The sequence below is a fragment of the Copidosoma floridanum genome, unplaced genomic scaffold, assembly GCF_036245765.1.
Source record: "Copidosoma floridanum isolate Cflo_tuat_1 unplaced genomic scaffold, Cflo_Japanese_pri ptg000011l, whole genome shotgun sequence".
In the NCBI taxonomy this organism is placed as follows: domain Eukaryota; kingdom Metazoa; phylum Arthropoda; class Insecta; order Hymenoptera; family Encyrtidae; genus Copidosoma; species Copidosoma floridanum.
Window position 1 is genome coordinate 5,080,284 of NW_028321888.1, and position 19,127 is coordinate 5,099,410.

General features: G+C 32.7%; 1 protein-coding gene across 4 annotated transcripts in view; it reads left to right on the top strand.

The window, feature by feature from the left end:
- Positions 1–19,127, top strand: part of lig (ubiquitin-associated protein-like lingerer) — a 543,185-nt gene that overhangs the window by 143,244 nt on the left and 380,814 nt on the right. For all 4 annotated transcript variants that reach the window (XM_089590028.1, XM_089590031.1, XM_089590030.1 and 1 more), the window contains one exon: positions 953–1,310. In XM_089590028.1, coding sequence (XP_089446154.1) covers positions 953–1,310 — 358 coding nt within the window. The remainder of the gene's footprint in view (positions 1–952; positions 1,311–19,127) is intronic.

A 19,127-nucleotide genomic window follows, 5' to 3' on the forward strand; every position in this document is an offset into this window, starting at 1 on the left:
AAAGTATAATGAGACAGAACATTCTGTTACAGGATTCACACCGCAATATTTACTAGATGGGACTGATGTAAGCATAACACCTCAAGAATTAATAACAATAGATAACAAAGACATCTGGCTAAAGAATAGACAAACAGCAATAGAAAATACCATTAAATCGCACAATTATAACAAGAAAATATTTGATAAAAACAGAAAAAATCATATATTTAAAATTGGAGATCTAGTATATATAGAAAATGGAAACAGACTAAATAGGAGAAAAATGGATAGATTACGAATTGGACCTTATGAAATAATAAATAAAATTTCAGAGTCTATATATCAAATAAAAACAGAAAAAAATAGAAAACCAGATTTATTTTACATAACAAAATTGGTTCCAATGAATATGGAACTAAATGACGACGATTTTAGTGAGAAAGAAATGTAAATAAAACAAAATGCAATGAGATGTTCCAATTTTCGGCTAATACGGAGGGGGGGAGATGTAAAGAAAGTATACTCTCTTTAAATACAAATAAAGCGTGTCCTTTGATAGGTGATTGATAGAGGGGGTAAGGATATTGAAGGTAAGAAGTGAAACAATAGAGAAGAGAGAGGAAAAGGAGTAGTAACAGATATAAACTCAGAGAGAAAGGTAGTGCGAACAAATAAGGATCAAGAAGCAAGTGAAATATAAAATTACAGTCTTCAGTGTAAAATATAAAATACAATAGAGATAATAGACTTATATTTTCGTTCCTCTACTTTTTTCAGGTAAAATTACGCTGTAAATATTGTAAATATTGTATAATAATTATTAAATAAACTCTACTTTTTTCAGAGTAACAAATATTAGTTTATTTTTCTCGTATCTATTGTTATAAATATAAAACATTATATATATATAAGTTGTTTTATTCAGAAACTTAATACACGGATTAATGTTTAATAGAATAATTTTTTTCAGAATAAATCTGACCAACTTCGACACACACAAAACATTGATCATCGAATAAACAGCAAAGAAATTGTTTGGCAAGAAAGTATTCGTCAAGTTATGGATTTAACTCAACGATCTGAAGATGAAGTGATAATGGCATTACATGATAGTGATGGAGACTTGAATAGAGCTGTTAATGATCTTCTTGAAGGTGTAAGTCCTGAGTGGGAAGTTAAAAAGAAAAAACCGAGACAGTCTGGCCCTAAGCCAACGTCGGAACATTGTAATCCCAATGATAACAATATTGATTCGGAAGATAAGCGCCAACCACATAGTAACAGTTTATTACGAATCCGAGGACGATCTGGTCATAACAATCGTGGATGTAAGTTTATGCTCAGAAATTGATAACATAAGTTTTTCGCATCCAATACGATAATGCTCTCCAGAAATATTGCGATTTCTAATATCTTAAGACTAGTTTGAGAAATCTTAGATATAATAAAAAAGTATTTCTTTAAAATAGAAACCTGCAAAAATCGTTATTTGTTATTACTTTTATATTTATATTCTAGGATATTTTTGTAGAATTAGATAATTGATTAAAATAATAAAAACAAATTTCTGACAAAACTTTTTGAAACAAAAAATTAAACAATGCCGTAGTACCTAATGGTATTAGGTTATGGTTTGAAAAATTATCGCTCGTTACTTCTCAAGATACTTTGAAGGAGTTTTTGCAGTAAATAAAACATCTTATCGTGTTTGGTATTGCACTAGTATAAATGAAATCAGAGACGAAAAGTGCATTTCGCAATCCATTTGAGTAAACTTAAAAATCTGTAAGTTTTGAAGGATGAGAAAAATATGAAAATAATTTTCTGTAAACGCAAAAATCTGTTACGTAGGAAAGAGATTAGTGAGAAGATGCGTCGCAAGAATGATCAACTCTTATAACGTTAAAGACCTTTATTTAAGATACCGCATTCTTAAGGCAAAGTCGCCCGTGTGTTTCCTTTCAAGGCCCGTCGTGTACTCCCCCGAAATACTCTTTCCTTGCTCACACTTCATTTCTCTTGGCCCTAAGGCCCCTTGTTACGAGATTTAAGGTGAGGAAGTCTGGAGTCTCACTTGTACTACCGTACGTTACACTTTTGAGGCTGTGACGTCGTTGCCTTCGTGGCGCTCCCTTCTTAATTTATACAGTGTTGAGTCTGTATACTTGTTTACAATTTTACGTGTGTGTATGTGCTGTGTTGTATTCTGTTGTCTGTGTTGTTTATGTAGTTTAGTATTCCACACTCATTCTTCCATTAAACTGTAAAGAACGACTGTTCTCTTAATATGAATATTTTTGCTCTTCTAATCATTCACTTTCCTCTTACTGTGTGTTAAGTGTATAAAAATATTGATTGTACATGCGCTTTGCCTTATATTACAAATATGTATTGAATTGCCGCGAATTGGGCATCTGCTTAATACTCCTTGTTGTTTCGCATATAACATAATACGTTTGGAATTAAACATTACGTTATTTTATATGGAGTTTCGATTTTAAAATTTTACATAAGCTTATTTGTCATCTATTCATTCATCTAAGAAATTTCCATACAAATTTCTTATCATCAGTACTAAAGAGAAAATAAAATTCTTTTTTATCTTCGTCCTACAGACTGCGTCCTTCGATACGAGGGACTTGACGGTAGTACTTTTTTTTGTATATAATTAAACGTTACATAACTTTACCGTCATAACGTATTTTGGAAAACAGAAAATTCTTTCTTGTCTTCGTCCTACGGACTGCACCCTTCGATACAGTTGGATAACTCTCATCGCTTATTTTCGTCTGTTTACTATTGTTATCATTGTTATAATCATTCTTATATTCATTGTTATTATTATAGGTACTATTACCGCGTTGTGTGACCGACGATAATTTATTTTTTTATTTTTTTATTTTATTTATTATTATTTTTTTTTTTTTTCATACAATTAAACTTAACATAACTTTCTCGATAGTACATATTTTCGAGAAAAAAAAATTCTTTCTTAGTCTCGTGCAATAGACTGTGCCCCCCGATGCAGTCGAGCGACTCTTGGTGCTCATACGTTTTCTCGCGATTCTTAATCATGGCTCACTACCAACGGCAACTCCATTACTCGTTTAAAGGGTTACAGTCACCTCTCTGCTTGGAGTTGTATCGTTGGCTCAGTCTGAACTGCTACCAATTCTCGTGTTTCTTCTAGAGTACTCTGTTTTCCTGTAATCATCCTATAACATATCAATATTAGGGCCCCTCTATGGAGAAGGCACTTGAACATAATAAAAAAAGTCCCATTCCTGTAATTATTGACCCTCAACGTAAAAAACTGCTAGCTATCTGTTGCAAACCCTCGTTCCTGCTTATGGGCCCGCGCTTTAGCCCCTGTGCTAAGAACTTGTCTTAACACTATTTATACTCCATCGATAGCTATCTATACCTATCTATTTAAGTGTATTACCGTATGTACCTTGCCCTTTCTTTTATCTTTCTCCTTTTTTTCGTTCAGCGTTGAGTTGAGAGTGTAGCTCTCTCCTTACATATAAAGTAATAAATAATAAACGTATCTCTTAATTCTGTTGCTTTTCCTTTTTGTATAGTAATTATCGTTTATTTTAGTATTTTTGTCAATGTGAGTATTTTTTTGCTTGTTTCAAAATTCTCAATTATAAACATGTTTCATTACGTTATTCCTTCTTTCACATTGGCTTTACGTGCGCATATGAGTTGATTGAGTTTGTAAATAGTCGGTTATAATATTGTGCGCCCCATTAGCCTGTAGGGTCATATAACATATTTAAGAATACTGCAGAACCAAATAGTTTGACGATTGGTCCTCTTACATTTCACTTGTGTTTTGGTAGAGACGAGGTTGGGATGTCAATAAAAACTCATTTTTGGGCAGTGTATTCCACGTGTACGTTTTGACCAATATCGTTAAATTTTTCTATTACTCTTCGTCCTTACATTTTCTAATACCGTGTTTTCCTCCTACTCCTCTTTCTTTTCTTATGTGGTGAGGCTAAGGATAAGGATTATATAAGTATTTTTTGTTTGCTTTCACTCTTATTACCGTGGACGCATTTGCTGATTTCGTTCGCAGCATTTCCGCTGTTTTTCTCCTAAAACAAAAAACTTCTACTTTTTCTTTATGATGTCTGAAAAAAGTGCGCTTTCTAAGGTGTTCGCGGTGCTGTTTGAGTTTTCGAAGCTGAGCTTCGATGTAGCTCTGGTGACAACGCAATTTCTCACACGAAAAAAATCTCTGAGTGTGATCCTCGTAAACGCAGTTTTGCAGGAGCAGCTTTTGTGTACTATTGTGCAATGTTATCATGTATGTAAAAGCTTATGCGATCATAAGTGCCTTTTTCCCTGTTGAGCATGCAGGTTGTCGTAGATCCGATAGTCAATTCGTTATCAGAGTGCATGATCATTAGTGTCCCTTGTATAAACAGTTAAGTACTGGTCAACGTATACTGATCAAAGTGATTGTAAGCACTCTTTGTTTCTTTCAATTAAGCATGCGGGTTGTTGTAGATTTGTTTGCCTTCTCCTCGGTACCGACGCCCCTATTTGAGTGAGGGTGGCCTGATAACGTTGTCCTTCAATGGCCAAGTCCTGAGGAAACACTGCTGCACACTGAGTGGGGTCGATTATTCCTTTTGATAGTCTTCCGGTGATCTAGGTGTTTTATTATTAGTTTCCCTTGTATGAACGATTAACTACTGGTCCATGTAGTGTTTGCAAAATTACGCTTTCTTTAAGGATTTTTTCTTAAACAATAATGATGGTAATGGGTTACTAAAAAAGTTGTTTATTGTTCATACTCTTTTCGTTTGCTAATTTCACGTTAACTTTTCGTTGTGCACAGAGAGAAGTGCACAGCTCATAGCAACATGTCACGCTATCTATCTTAAGATGATATTACGTCACAGCCACGCAAGCTGCTTAGCAGACTCTAGGAGTATAACATGCACTCCTACAGCTAATGGGAAAAAAGCAGCTTTGCGAAGAGTGACGATCATTGATACTGTCCATTCTATATGATATAGTCGTGCTCCCATGCTTGCTGATCCTATTATTGTACCTGAGTTAAGGTTGTATTGTAACATGCTTCTACTTTCTTTTTCTTAAATTACTTAATTAAAATATTGACTAAGTATTGAATTACGCTTAACTTATTATCCAAAGTTGATGAAATCAAATTTTTATTTTTTATTTTTTTTTATTTTACTGAGGTAAAGCATACCTTTATGGTTAGTATAAGTAGCCATACGTTTAAAGTTAATTTAAATGTAGAGTAAACATTGGAAATCGATAATTTTGTAAATTTATTGTTTAGAGTTAAAATGGAAGAAAATATGAATCAGCACATCTTAAAATTAACGTGCGAATTGTACTACAATTTGAGATACTGAAGAAGTGACATTCAGCAGATAATTAATGTATTTAGTAATGTTATAAAAAATATTTACAATCCTTACATTTTAAAGAAATTGAATAATAACTTTAAAAAATGTTGTAAGTGAAGAAGTATCATCCAAGATATCAAATACACTTTCGAAATGTAGTGATCCATTTAAGAAGGTTCAAAGTAATGATATTTGTTTAAAAATGTATGAAAATTGTGGACTATATGTTAAACCTGAATAAGTAGTGATCAAGACTACTTGAAAAAATAAAATTTCTGCATGACAATAAGTTCATTAATAAAACTGTTGAGTCCTTAATAGTACATTTACCGATGGAAAATTTATTAAGAAAATCATTGGAAACCAAAGGACCTTTTGATGCTTTACTATCACATATAAATCTTTTGTAGGATAAATAAACGTCGTATCCAACAATATACAGTGCTCACATTGTAAGACGTTGCTTAAAACTTGTTTTTTAAGTTATCATTCAAATTTTTTTAAATGTAAGAATTGTAAATATCTTTTATAAAATAACTAAATACATTATATTATCTTCTGAATGTCACTTCTTTAGTATCTCAAATTGTAGTACGATTTTCACGTCAGTTTTAAGATGTGTTGATTCGTATTTTCTTCCATTTTAACTCCAAACAATAAATTTACAAAATTAGCATTTTTTAATGTTTACTCTACACTTATATTAACTTTAAACGTATGGCTACTTACATTAACCATAAAGGTATGCTTTACCTCAGTAAAATAAAAAAAAATAAAAAAAAAAAATTTGATTTTATCAACTTTGGATAATAAGTTCAGTGTAATTTAATACTTAGTCAATATTTCAATTAAGTAATTTAAGAAAAAGAAAGTAGAAGCACGTTACGAAACAACCTTAACTCAGGTACAATAATAGGATCAGCAAGCACGGAAGCACGACTATTTCATATAGAATGGACAGTAGCAATGATAGTCACTCTTCGCAAAGCTGCTTTTTTCCCATTAGCTGTAGGAGTGCATGTTATACTCCTAGAGTCTGCTAAGCAGTTTGCGTGGCTGCGACGTAATATCATCTTAAGATAGATAGCGTGACATGTTGCTATGAGCTGTGCACTTCTCTCAGTGTGTATCCCTCGCATAAACTTATTTAGATTTCCACGTATATCTTATCCTATACGGATATGTTTTTTCCTTTTTATTTCTATCTTTTACCATTTATAATATGTAAATTTGGCCTGTGGATTAATTCTACGCCCAATTAAGTATGTCTCCTTACTAGAGAGTGCCACACGCGCCCCTCTTGCGCTTTCCTTTTTTTCCATTAACGTTATGCGAATTCTACTTTAAATAAATATTAATAATGCTTTGTTTAGGCGTACCTCCCTATTATATTAATTTTTCTTTGTAAGCTTTCGTATCTGAGTCGAATATTTGTATATATTTAGTTCGCAGACAGTCCGGGGGCCATGAAAAATTTTATTAGAAACCTAAATAAACCCTACTCTCTGTTATATTTTCCCTCTGCGTCCGGGGGCCGCGAAAATTTTTAGTAAATTCGACTGTTTAAGTCTGTACCTCCGTGTCCCTTATCTTGTTTGCATTTACTGGTGGAGCCTTTACCATACATGCTTTTCTAATTTTATTTACGTGTGATACTCTTATTTCGTTGCTTCTCTATGGTTTTACATTTGTGTTATTATAATCAATACCTCTTATTTCATAAGGCCCCTCGTATTGTGAATCGTATTCATCTTTTGATAGCTCTTTTAGCACATACACCATTTCTCTTTCCAAGAAATATTTTGTATTCAGTTTGCGGTTATGGTAATACTTTGATAGGTATTTTGCCTGAACTTGGTTCATTGCTGCGATAGTTTTCATTTCTGTCAGGGTCTCGATTAATTTTTTAAAATGTTCGTTTAAAGTTTTGCATTCGGGTGGCAGTTTGATACTAAATGGTGTCTTTGCTCTTTGTCCAAAAAAAAGCTCGTGCGGTGAGTATTCCGTACTCTTATGGTTCGTTATGTTGTATGAGTGCATGTGCATCGGTAAATGCTCGTCCCAGTGATCATTTTGTTTGACATAGGCCTTGATATACTCCGTGAGAGTATGATGCACACGTTTGGTGGTGCCGTTTGTTTGTGGGTGGAATGCTATGCTACCCATTTTGTTTATATCAAACAACCTTGCAAGTTCGTCCATGCTTTTGTTCGTGTAGAGTACCGCTGCTAGTCTAATATCTTTCAATATTTTCTTAAGGTTATCGACAAAGTATCCTCTCTGGGTTGGATAAAGGATTGCTAGGTCCCTAACGATCCCAATTGTGTTCATTTTATTTACCACTATTACCTTTTTAAGGGCCTTAATACACTTTTTGATGGTAGATTTAAGCACCGCTTTTTCAAATTGCTCCTTTACATACATGTGCATGATTTTTACTCTTCTTGCATTTGTCATTTTAGCTTTTCCTACGGTTTTCTCTTCGTTGTTCATGTATCCCCTTTCGTGTAGCGCATCTATGACCTCTGGGTTCAGTACTACTTCTGTTTTTGTCATAAACGCTGAATTGTTTCAGTACTTAAATGGGTGGCCTTCAATCTTGTTCAGTTTTTGTAGTAGGGATGGATCTTTCCCTTCCCTTTTCCCACGGTGGAATATTGATTGGTGACCACGTCCTACATTCTCTATACTTTTCCATTGATGGTGGGTGTGAGACTGTCTTATCCCCCAATCTTTTGTTTTCGTTGTCCATTTCACTAAGCGCTTTATTTAAATCATTGGTCTTCTCCTTGTTCTGTCCTTTGACGTGGTTCAAAGCGGTCTTTTTTCTCTGTTGCCATTTGTATATTTTCCTGCGTTGGTTTCTTAAAACGCTTGGGCTTTGGGCTCGTTTCTTTCTCCCTTTGTTTCTGCTAAGCTCCCATTTGCCTTTTGATATTTTTGCCCCGTTTTCCCCGGTCTATCCTTCTACCATTTTTTTTGCTTTCCTGGCCTTCCTCACTGTTGCTTTGATAATTTTCTTCTGACTTTTTTCCTGGCTTATGGTTAGAGTTTACTGTGTGAGGGACTTGTATAAAAGGAGTGTAGTGTGCGTTTTCCCCAATATCCTTTACATCTCAGTGATAAAACTCACTATCGTTTGATGCGATATAATGTGCGTAAATATAACTCCCATTAGTCAGTGCCAGTGAACACAAATATTTCCCTTGAATTTCTAGGAAAATAGATGTATGCAATTATCATTTCCGTATACTGTTTGCGATTCAAATAATTCTGTTGCCTCGCTTGGCTCTCTGAGTTTTTGTAAAAAATTCAAATTGCGCAGCATTGTTCGCAGCTCACTGGTCAATAGATCGAGACCAAATAAAAATTAAGGCTGTGGAAATGACAGTTTGCATGTAGGTCAAATGGTATTTCTGACACATTTGCCAGGATACTATCAAATTGTGCGCATTTACAAGTTATTCTCTGCGTTTTGTCTCTTAGACACTCCAACCATCTATTTGAGAGTATGGCGATCTTCAAAGGCGCACTGTGTTCATTTTTTGCTTAGTTTTTACACTCATGTGACCTTTCTCTTCGTTTTGGCTGTGTATGATATCATCCGCCACCTTTCTCATCTGTGGTGTTTTGTCTCTTACTATTTGGTCTCGTTAGGCTCCACATACATCAATCCTCATTTCTGGCCTGCTTTCTACGTCGTGTCTTTTAATATCGATCATTACTTCAGTCCAACGATAATCGGATTTGCCTTCCAATGGATCATGTACATCCGACCCTCTTTATGCTCCTATGTCTATTGAAGGGTTAGTGTTCTGTTCCGTACATAATTTTCTTTTTACGCCGGTTTTTTGTTTTTCGGTAATAATTTCTGAATATATCCTGGTATTTGCCAGTGTTTTTTGTGATGTGTCACAATTCGCAATTATTATTTCCATCGGTGCTTTAACTATTTGTGGTGTCACTGAAAAATATGGTCTCGTTCTTCCTAGGGTATCCAGCTGTCGTTCATGTGCTTTCCGTAATTTAACTCGTTTTTCCCGTATTAAGGGTGTACTAGTAGTCTTTATCCCCCTTTTAAATTCTAGCTCTTTTGTTAAGTAGCCCAACTTTCCATCTATTAGCCCTTGTGAAATGGGCTTTTTTTGCCTAGTGATATTTGTTGCCTTTACGCCATTGTCGTCTCTTGACACTTGCCAAACTTAATAGTTTTCCCCGTCCGGCTATCCTATTTTTGTCGTTTATTACTGCTAGTAATTTTTAGCATTCTTCGACTGAATGCCCGGTTTGGACGTCGCAGTATATACAGCGTTTTTCGTTTGCTGCTGCTGCTTCTTGTGCGCCACTAGTGATTTTTGTTGTGTTCTCTTTTTTTCTTGCCAGTTTAACTAGTGGCCCCCACTCGGTTGTTGCTTATTGTATGTGAGCAGTGCACACATAGTGGTGTTGCGTGCCGCAAACTAAAGTTGCTTTCGATTTTCAGTGCCTCTATGATTGCTTTCTCTAGTGTTTCTGGGTTAGAGCTCGCCATTCTAAAGTTCATCACTAAAAGTTGGAAGTAGTCTATATAAAATTTGTTTCACCGCCTCGGATTCCAGGTTTGCTTTCGGCTGTTTTTGAATTTGGGAAAGTATGGGTTCGAATCGTACATTATCCTTTATCTACTGTACAATTGTTGTACTCGTTCAACGTAGTCGTCTATTGCTTTGCTGCCTTGTTGTGTTATTATTTTTAATTTTTCCATGAGAGAATTTGCGTTGTTAATGCTGCAGTATGTTTTTAAGAGCTCTCTAATGAACTCTTCAACTGTTGTAAACTGCGTTAATATTGGAGCGAAATGTTCCGCTACTTTCCCTTCCAGTCTATTCGCGAGAGTGCTCAAAAAAAAAAAATGTTTCCTGGCCCTGTTGTCTGGACAACTATTTTCACCATTCTCTGGAACAGCAGTAGGTTGAATGGGTCCCTGTCGAAGAACGGGATGTTGCTTGTCGTAGGGCTGAGCATGAGCAGAATGTTTTGTTGTGCGTTCTGCGGTCTGCGTAGGTGGTCATAGTTGTTAGTTGGCGGATGTATCGTTGCCATAAACGTGGCTCTCTTCATTCTATCGAGTATATCGCTCATATCTTTTATTCTATCCCATAGCTGTTGATTATGTGCAACTCCTACTCCATGACTTCTTAATTCTTTATATTTATTGATTGGTGTTGTGGAAATTGGCCACCTTTGCTTTACCGGCATGTCCTATTGTGTCGGCAGTAAGTTTGCTTCTTCAATTCGAGCCCCGTATATTTCTGCAGCTCCTATGGTATTTTCCCCAATGACTCATTCGCTAAGACTGCCCACTTCTTTGTTTTGAGGACCTATGTTCCCTTGTATATCGTGAAATTCGACCCTGGGCTCTTTGATCGTTGATGGCAAATCTTGGATGATCCCTGTAGTCGCGTTAGGTGACGTGTTCACTCTCTCTCTGCATTTTTTAGCTTAGCTTTCATTGTCAAGAATACGCTCATCACTTTTGCCTTAGTTTTCTCGTCCAGGGCGTCAAGTATATCACACACTTTCGGTTCAAAATAAAAAAAAAATTCTGACTCCTACCGTATCCCACACTTAGTACCAAATTTGTTACGTGGATGAGTAAAAAGGTGCGTCGCAAAAATGATCAACACTTATTAGGAGAAGGTGGAGCATACTCGACATAGTAAAAGTAAATGCTCGTAAAAATATTGAATAGGACAAATCAAAATTTAAAAAGCACTAGTTGATAGACTGACCACTCCTACTCATTAATTGATTGATTAGAATGCCATTTTTAATAGTATAGTAAATATTTCGTCAACGAAGTAAAAAGTAGAAAGTTGGCCCGGTGTGCCCGCCTGGCAGGTATACCGAGCCGAGGTGTAGGGCATATCAAGCCCTAGGATCAGATGTAGAATTTTGACGACTGTACACAATGAGTGAATATATATAGTAATGATTTTACTTGATACACAATATGAATTAATTTATTTATACTACAGTGCACGTATACTACGGTTCATTATGTGAAAATACTTTTGTTTCTTTTGATTTTACTTTTTAAAATTGTCCTCTTCAAGATAAACAACGAATATTTTATTAAATGATTTTTAACACTATTATACATGAATATACACCCGTTTTTATCTAGGCAGAGATATCTTTTTTTTACTTCTTTTGATTCAATTTTTTATGAAGTACTTTATTAAGGTAAATGTCCCTATTATGACCACAAATTTCATCACACTTACATCTTTAATTTTTTTTTCTTAACTGTGAGCTTTAACAGTAGAAATTTTGGTATAAGCTGGTGCGCTATAAATTAACCATTATTATTCTAATTTTTAAATATGGTTCTTAGCTGTTAAAATACTTTATTTTATAAAAAGATTATAAGACCAAAATGGACATAATTATGAAACGTTGTACCTATTGTTTCATATTATGTCCCTATTTATGAAACTTTTTAAAAAACGTAAATTGATTATAATATTTTAAGACAATTAAAGCTTTTTCACTTGCAGAATACTATTTTATTTAACAAAAATAATTATACCGTTTATTTGTTTACTAGAAATATAAAAATTCCTCGTTGAAGTTTGGTGCCATAATACGTACAGTTCAAAAGATAGGTAATGTACGACTTTGTCCCTATTTATGGAATTATCTTTAAAATTGCTAATTTATTGTATGTAAAATAAATTTTTTCTTGTGAATTCATAAAGATACATAAAATATACAACTACCACAATTTTTTAATCAAGTAAGTTGTATAACAAGTACATTAATTTTTATGTTCCATGAATAGGGACACGTTCCATGAATAGGGACATTTACCTTACAAGCCTATTTTTCTTATAGTTGATAAAATAATTCATCAATTTTAATGATACAGAAAAAATAATACAAGAACATTTTTTATTAATAAAACGTGAATCATAATCAAGGATAAAAAAATTACTCTTGAGTGAGAGATTGGAACCCACAACCTTGTGATTCGTAGATTATTGCTCTGCCGATTCGGCTAACGAAGGAGACTACAATTTCGTCTACCCTTAGTCCTTATTTATTTATGCTATGAGTAAAATTTTTCACGATAATTTACGTTCAATTAGTTGAGTGTCATGCAGTAGCATTGGAGAGGTTAGGTACACAGTATAAACAGAGCCGTTAACTGGAATGTGTCCGCCCCACTAGTTGTGGCGATTAATGCCCTACTTTTTTTTTTTTTTTTTTTTTTTACTTAGCGATAATGACTTTCAGTTGCAGTTAAAAAAAATTTTTAAATTTTCTAATGTAAGTTGAAACTTCCAACTTTCAACTAAGTATATTTTCGAATCCATTTAAGAGTTTCTTCACATTGTTTTTTCAGACGTTTCAAAAATGATACCACATGACAACATTAATCTCTAAATTTGTACTTTTTTTTTCTAAAAAACTACGTAACTTTTTAAAACTTTTTCGTGCCCATCAAATACCTTATATTTACTGCTGCTGATAAAAAAATATAGAAGTATCCAAAGTAATTAAATATTTAAAAAAGTAGGTGGCCCCTTCTAACCGCCTGACTCCGCATATCCCACCTTCCCCTACATTTAAGACCTATATTTAAGGTACCGCATTTATAAGGCAAAGTCGTACGTATGTTTCCTTCCAAGGCTCGTCGTGTACTTCCCCGAAAGACTCTTTTCTGGCTCACTCTTCCCTTCACTTGGCCCTAAGGCCTCTTGTCACGAGATTTAAGGAGAGCGAGAGAAAAATTTTTATAAAATTATTCTTTGTGATGCATGATTTAATGTTAACTTTTCTCAACTAGTTGCTTTATTTACTTAAGAAGTTGTCGTAATTCTTATTTTTAACGTAATCTTACTATTTGGGAAGCAATCAGCTCCACTTCAGTTTATTGGACTTTTTACTGTCTGGTTTTAGGAAAATAGTAAGTAAAAAAGTAAAGCAAAAACTGGAATCTGAAAAAAAACTTGAAATACATGTTAGCAATACTTATGTATTATTTCTGTTTTTTATTTTGTATTTAAGTAACATTTATTGTAAAAAGAAGGCCATATGTTGTATATTTTGGTTCAAATAAACCCTTACTGCAAATTAATTGCTAATGTTGAGCACTTATTTTAGTAATACTTGAACTTCTATTCTACACTAAAAAGTGTTAGTCTTTCAAAGCGAGACAGTAAACATGTTGAATGAAGTAATAACCAAACAAACGTTTGAAAATTTTACTGACGCAGCATATCTCACAATTTATGTAATCTCACGAAACTGCTTTATTTATTATAATAATCAAAAGATGAAAGAAAAAGTACTTAATTGGATAGAAAAAACAAGTTATATTTAATTTACTATATTGTATCGAAGTATGATACTTAATTTTAGAATCACACTCTTAAAAAACATAAATTTTTAAAATTTTTTTTATTTTTAAAGCTATCTCTACACTTTGTACAAATTAACATTGGGTTACCACAAAATTTTAAAAAAATATTCGATTTGAGTAAACTACGTAAAACAGTTCATAAGAAAACATCAGTTTTTTACAATTTTTAAAATCCTTGCATTAAACAATTGCTTCTATGTTATTACTTATTAAATATTTTTTTAAATTTTCCACGGTAACAGTATACTGAATTGTCCAGAGTACAACAAGCTTTTAAAAATTAAAATTGGAAAAAAAAATTAGAAAGTACCCGTTTCTCATACTACCTTGTCTATTTATTATTTTATTGAAACAGACAGCTATAATAGTAATTACAAATTTTGTACAACATAGTTGCAGAAAGCCACCTCAAATAAATGTACCCTTACACTATTTAAACATTTCACTAGTAATAAGTTTTGGAAGTAAAATGACTTATTCTGCTTCTTACAAAAATTTAGAAAATTATTAAAGTAAAACAAAAATGACGCAGACATCATTTGCGCCTATTTACGTGCAGGAATGAAGTGTGAGGAAAAAAAAGAAGGAAAAAGGATCTGGTGGCTACATATATATATCTTTGACTATTGATACTTAAACAATAGGTGCAGGCGATTACACAACATTTTCCTGAATACGTTTCCCGAATGGTCAATTGACCGAAAATATATACAATAATACAATCTTTAGTTATACGCTCGATTTTTATAAAGGCTTGTGAGTATAGAATAAGAAATTGTCAACCAGAAATAGTAACAAGTAATTTTAATCTCTCAATTCGTTTATTTGCAATAAATTATTTACATCTGTCACATACAATTTACATCTGTTACAAAGTTTGTAACAAAAAATTCAAGAAAATATAAGTTTATGTACAGTAGCAAAGATCAAATAACAGCTATCAATTTTATTTACGTGCTTGCAGCCTCAGCGTTAGTCGCGACGAGTAATGTGAACAACTATTTTGACCATTCAAAAGTAATTTCACGGGACAAAAGGATGAACAAGCGTTTGGTTATAGAATGTAAGTTTTCACGACGTAAAAATGAGTTGAACTTCGAGTAAAACCTTGAAAAATAATGGTTATAAAATTTTAGACCATTTGAATATTGTCGGAACCAAAGTGAAAGTGTAATATTAGTAGGAATGTAACTCACAATTGGTGAATTTGTTTTTATGTCACATTATCTACATAAAATTATTTTTTCAATCAATCACCTCCCCTGTTTATTTGAAGTTTCGAGAAAAACCTTACAAAATTCCATTTCATTTAAAAATCACAAAAAAATTGTAATTTGTCAATCACTTTAACCAAACTACTTATTTGACATATTTTATAGGTCGCTAAACAAGAATTCGATGTCAAATTTCAAATTTAAGATGGTAGATACAAGATAGTGGACAGTATTTTTTTTACCGTTATTCGATGACTATTAAATTTTGTATATTAAGGTTTTTGAGATCTTTGATTACGATTTTAAATTTTAAATTCATAATTTCTGATCCAAGATGGTAGAACTCAGTTTCAGATTGCGGATATAAAATGCTAGACACATATTTTTTTTAGTAGGTTTATTCAAGTACTATATCTTGGGTTCGTTATCATGGATTTTTTAAATCAGATTTATGGGCTTGTCCACTGAGAGCGGGCCACATTGCGCGCGCGGGCCTTTTCTTGCCTGAGCACGCTATGTTCAACTCGCTTGTAATAGTTAGGAGATATCTAAAAGAAATATTTAACCAGTAGACAGTGGGTGCTGGGTACCTAAGTATAAAGTTATACTTCTATAAAATTGTATAGCAAGCGGGTCATAGTTGATTTAAGTATTGTTGAATAACAAGGTTTGACAATTGGGATTGTGCATGAAACAAAAATTTTTTTTTATTCGGTTCGTCTTGTAGGGTTTTAAAAAATAGCCAACACGAATTTTTCTTTTTTTAACAAAATAAAATTGTAAACGATACAGTATCTTAAAGTTAATTTTTTTAATTGTTACAAAAAACGCCGTATATTTGTGACGTTGTAAAGCATATATTACACATGTACATTTTACGAGTAATTACGAAAAAAATAAGATGCGTAACATTAAAATGGAATAAAAACTTTCCAAGATACAGCGATTCAAAAAAAGTATCAAACGTTGACCTAACCTCAAATAACATGGAAACGGCTAAATAAAATTTGTTCAAAATTAAACTATATCAACATGATATCAAATTCAAGTATTCCTGAAAGTTTGAAGAAAAAATATTTATTTTTACCCAGGTTATCGTGTAAAAACGAAAAAGTATGTTATTTACTGTGTACATTTTCACATACACAGAGAGTACATCTATAGCTATAAACAACAGAGAAACTTTAAGGTGCTATATCTTTTAAAGTTTTCATTTTTCATGCAAAATACTAATTATTTTAACATAAGTGGCAGTTTGCTGTCAAAACGTTGAGTTACCATTGTTTAATATGCAGCTGAAATTCTCAAAAAACAAATTTTTTTTAAACTCGGGCAATTGTTTACGGGAAATCGATAAATTAAAAAAAAAACTGAAACAAGATCTTATAAACTAAAAATATACTGAGAAATTGGAAAACATTTATATTTTGTTGAAAAATGAAATTTTTTATATTATTAACTAAAAATGTTAATAACAATTTTTTTAACACAATATGGAAAGAAACCCTTATTATTCATTTTCAGAATATGGTGGGGGGGGGATATACATAGTAACACTTTACATTTTGGGGAGCTCTTTTGTTCACCAGATCGATTTTGGCTCATAGATCAAAACTCATGATATTAACGTGGTGTCAATTTTGATACATGGTTTGTACAAAAATCAATTTTGTTTCTTAATTTTCACTTTTACACTTTTATTTGATGCCATCAACATATTAAATAATTACATTAAATTCAGCTCTGTCAAAACTTACGAGATGAGAAAAATTTTTAGTATTTAAAAAAAATTACTTTTCCTACGACCATGTACCTAAACTGACACCACACTACCAGCATGAATATGTATCCATATGCTAAGACTTTACTAGCTGTCTATTGGGTAGTAACGTTAATAAATTATTATATTAAAATTCTGTACTTGTTTATTTTAAAGTCAGGAAGACATACCTTTATCTACACTAAAGTAATTGTGAATAAATACGAGTTTTTTAGAACCTCTGTTTTATATTTCATGTAAAGTGTTTTTTTTTTGTTTTGATTCAACTTACCTGTCATACAGTTATGTGTGTTTGAAAGAATCAAGATAAATATTAGTATACATTTACCTTATTATGGTTCAAGTAATTAAACAATATTAAATTTAGTTGTTAATTTTAAATTCACAGCTTCGTACATAATGCGCATAAATCCGAGAAATATTTTGAAACTACTAAATCAAAACTATAAAGAATCAATTTTTGATGTAGAATCCGTTACAACAAAACAACAGATATAATTTGCTCTTCACCTAGAAATTTTGATAAAAGACGCGGTCAATTGTCAAGTATTTGTTGATGCCTACGATAGTTTATGCTTCTACAGTTGTAGTGCAGTACCTGAATCTGTTGCAGTTCAAGATGGTGAAGACAATTACTTTATTGATGATTGTATGACCTACAACGATAAATGTGATAAGCAGATTGATCTCGAGTAAAAAAGAGAACAATACAATTTTGGCATTCAGGAAAAAGAAAGAGGAGAAGTTTTGAGTCAGTACAAAAAAATTCAAGAAAGTTTTAAATGAGAGAGCACTGTTTAGATAGGAAAAACAATTCAAAGAGGGTGGTAGAAGAATTGATGAATTGTATCATGAATTAGAATACGTTTTGGAAAAGTTTAATGCAGAATCTGATCAATCTGTCGCTATACATAATATCGATTTAACGCAATGGGCTTTGAAAGCCGGAGAAGATGTTGGGTTATCTGCTGATTCATCTAAATGGTTGCATACATTTAAAAATACACCATCAAATCGTATCTAGAAAAATTAATAAATTCGTGACACAAAAAGAACTATTAAATTAAGCTGAACTTTGAGAAAGTGCTTCTAAATTTATAGTACATGTGAAATTAAAGAAATTAGATAAAGGGTTCTTTAAAGATGGAATTGTCGTGCAATCTTTAACATTTTTAACACACAGTTATACAATCCAACCTTAATAAATTTTACAATCATACAATCCATTGATAAATGCAGATGGTGAATTGAAATCACCCTTACTCATTCTTCTGCAAGAGACAAATGGTAAGTTCGGACCAATAGTTAAGAAAAATATACATTGATCTGAAAATATTGTCGATTACCCCTCCAAATAGGTTAAATTAGCCTCTGATCTAGTCACTGAATGGTTCAAAAAGGTATTCATACCGACAGCCAGTAAGAGATCGATTTTGGACGGGTCAAAAAGAGAAGATATTTATGAACATTGAAAAAAACGATGAAGAAATAAATTTCTTACTATTCCGGCTGAACAACTGGTCTTATGCAACCACTTGATGTATACATTTTCAGACCCTGGAAAAACTTAATAAAGTTTAATGATTTCAATATAGACTTGCACTTGAGGATTAATATTCTGAAAATTCAGTCGCTTATCCACAATCAGTTCTCTCTCTTATCCTCGATTCATAAACCTGTTAACATATGCATGGTGATAAAGTGGTTTCATTTCAGATAAGCCTGGTCCTTTTGAATACCCGTTCATTTTTATTTTAAAAACACTGGTAAAAACTGTATGTAATGTCACGAAATCGCAATCACGAATGCTCATGGTGTACTGTATCATCGTGCACACAACACTTTGCAGTAGAAGTGAATAAAAATCTACTTCATTATTGTAATGAGTAGAAGAAATAATAAAGGATCATCATTGGGAACTAAAGAAATGATATTTTTCTATTGTTATAAAATACGTATATTCTTCCTTGCCAACCCCACACTTACCGTTAGTTAAAGTTAAAATTATCAGTTAAAAATTCTAATTTGTAATCCCTTGCTGTCCTTGATGTGTTGAATTCTTATCTTTGCCATATTGGATTCATCATTTTTAATTTACAAAATCTGACAACGAATCCGCAAGCAGTGACCCAGAAAACTCCCGTATATTAATTTTTGTGCTTAACTTGTTGTCTTAAACGGCTCAAGTAGTTTATTGTAAATTGGAGTTGTTTACCCCCAAAAAGGGTTGTTTTCAGAAAAATACAAATATCCGTTAACTGCACATGTTATATAACATACAAAAACTTTTTTCTGAATAATTTTTAACGAATTTCAGAATTTTCAGAAAAAACTTACGATAAAAAACA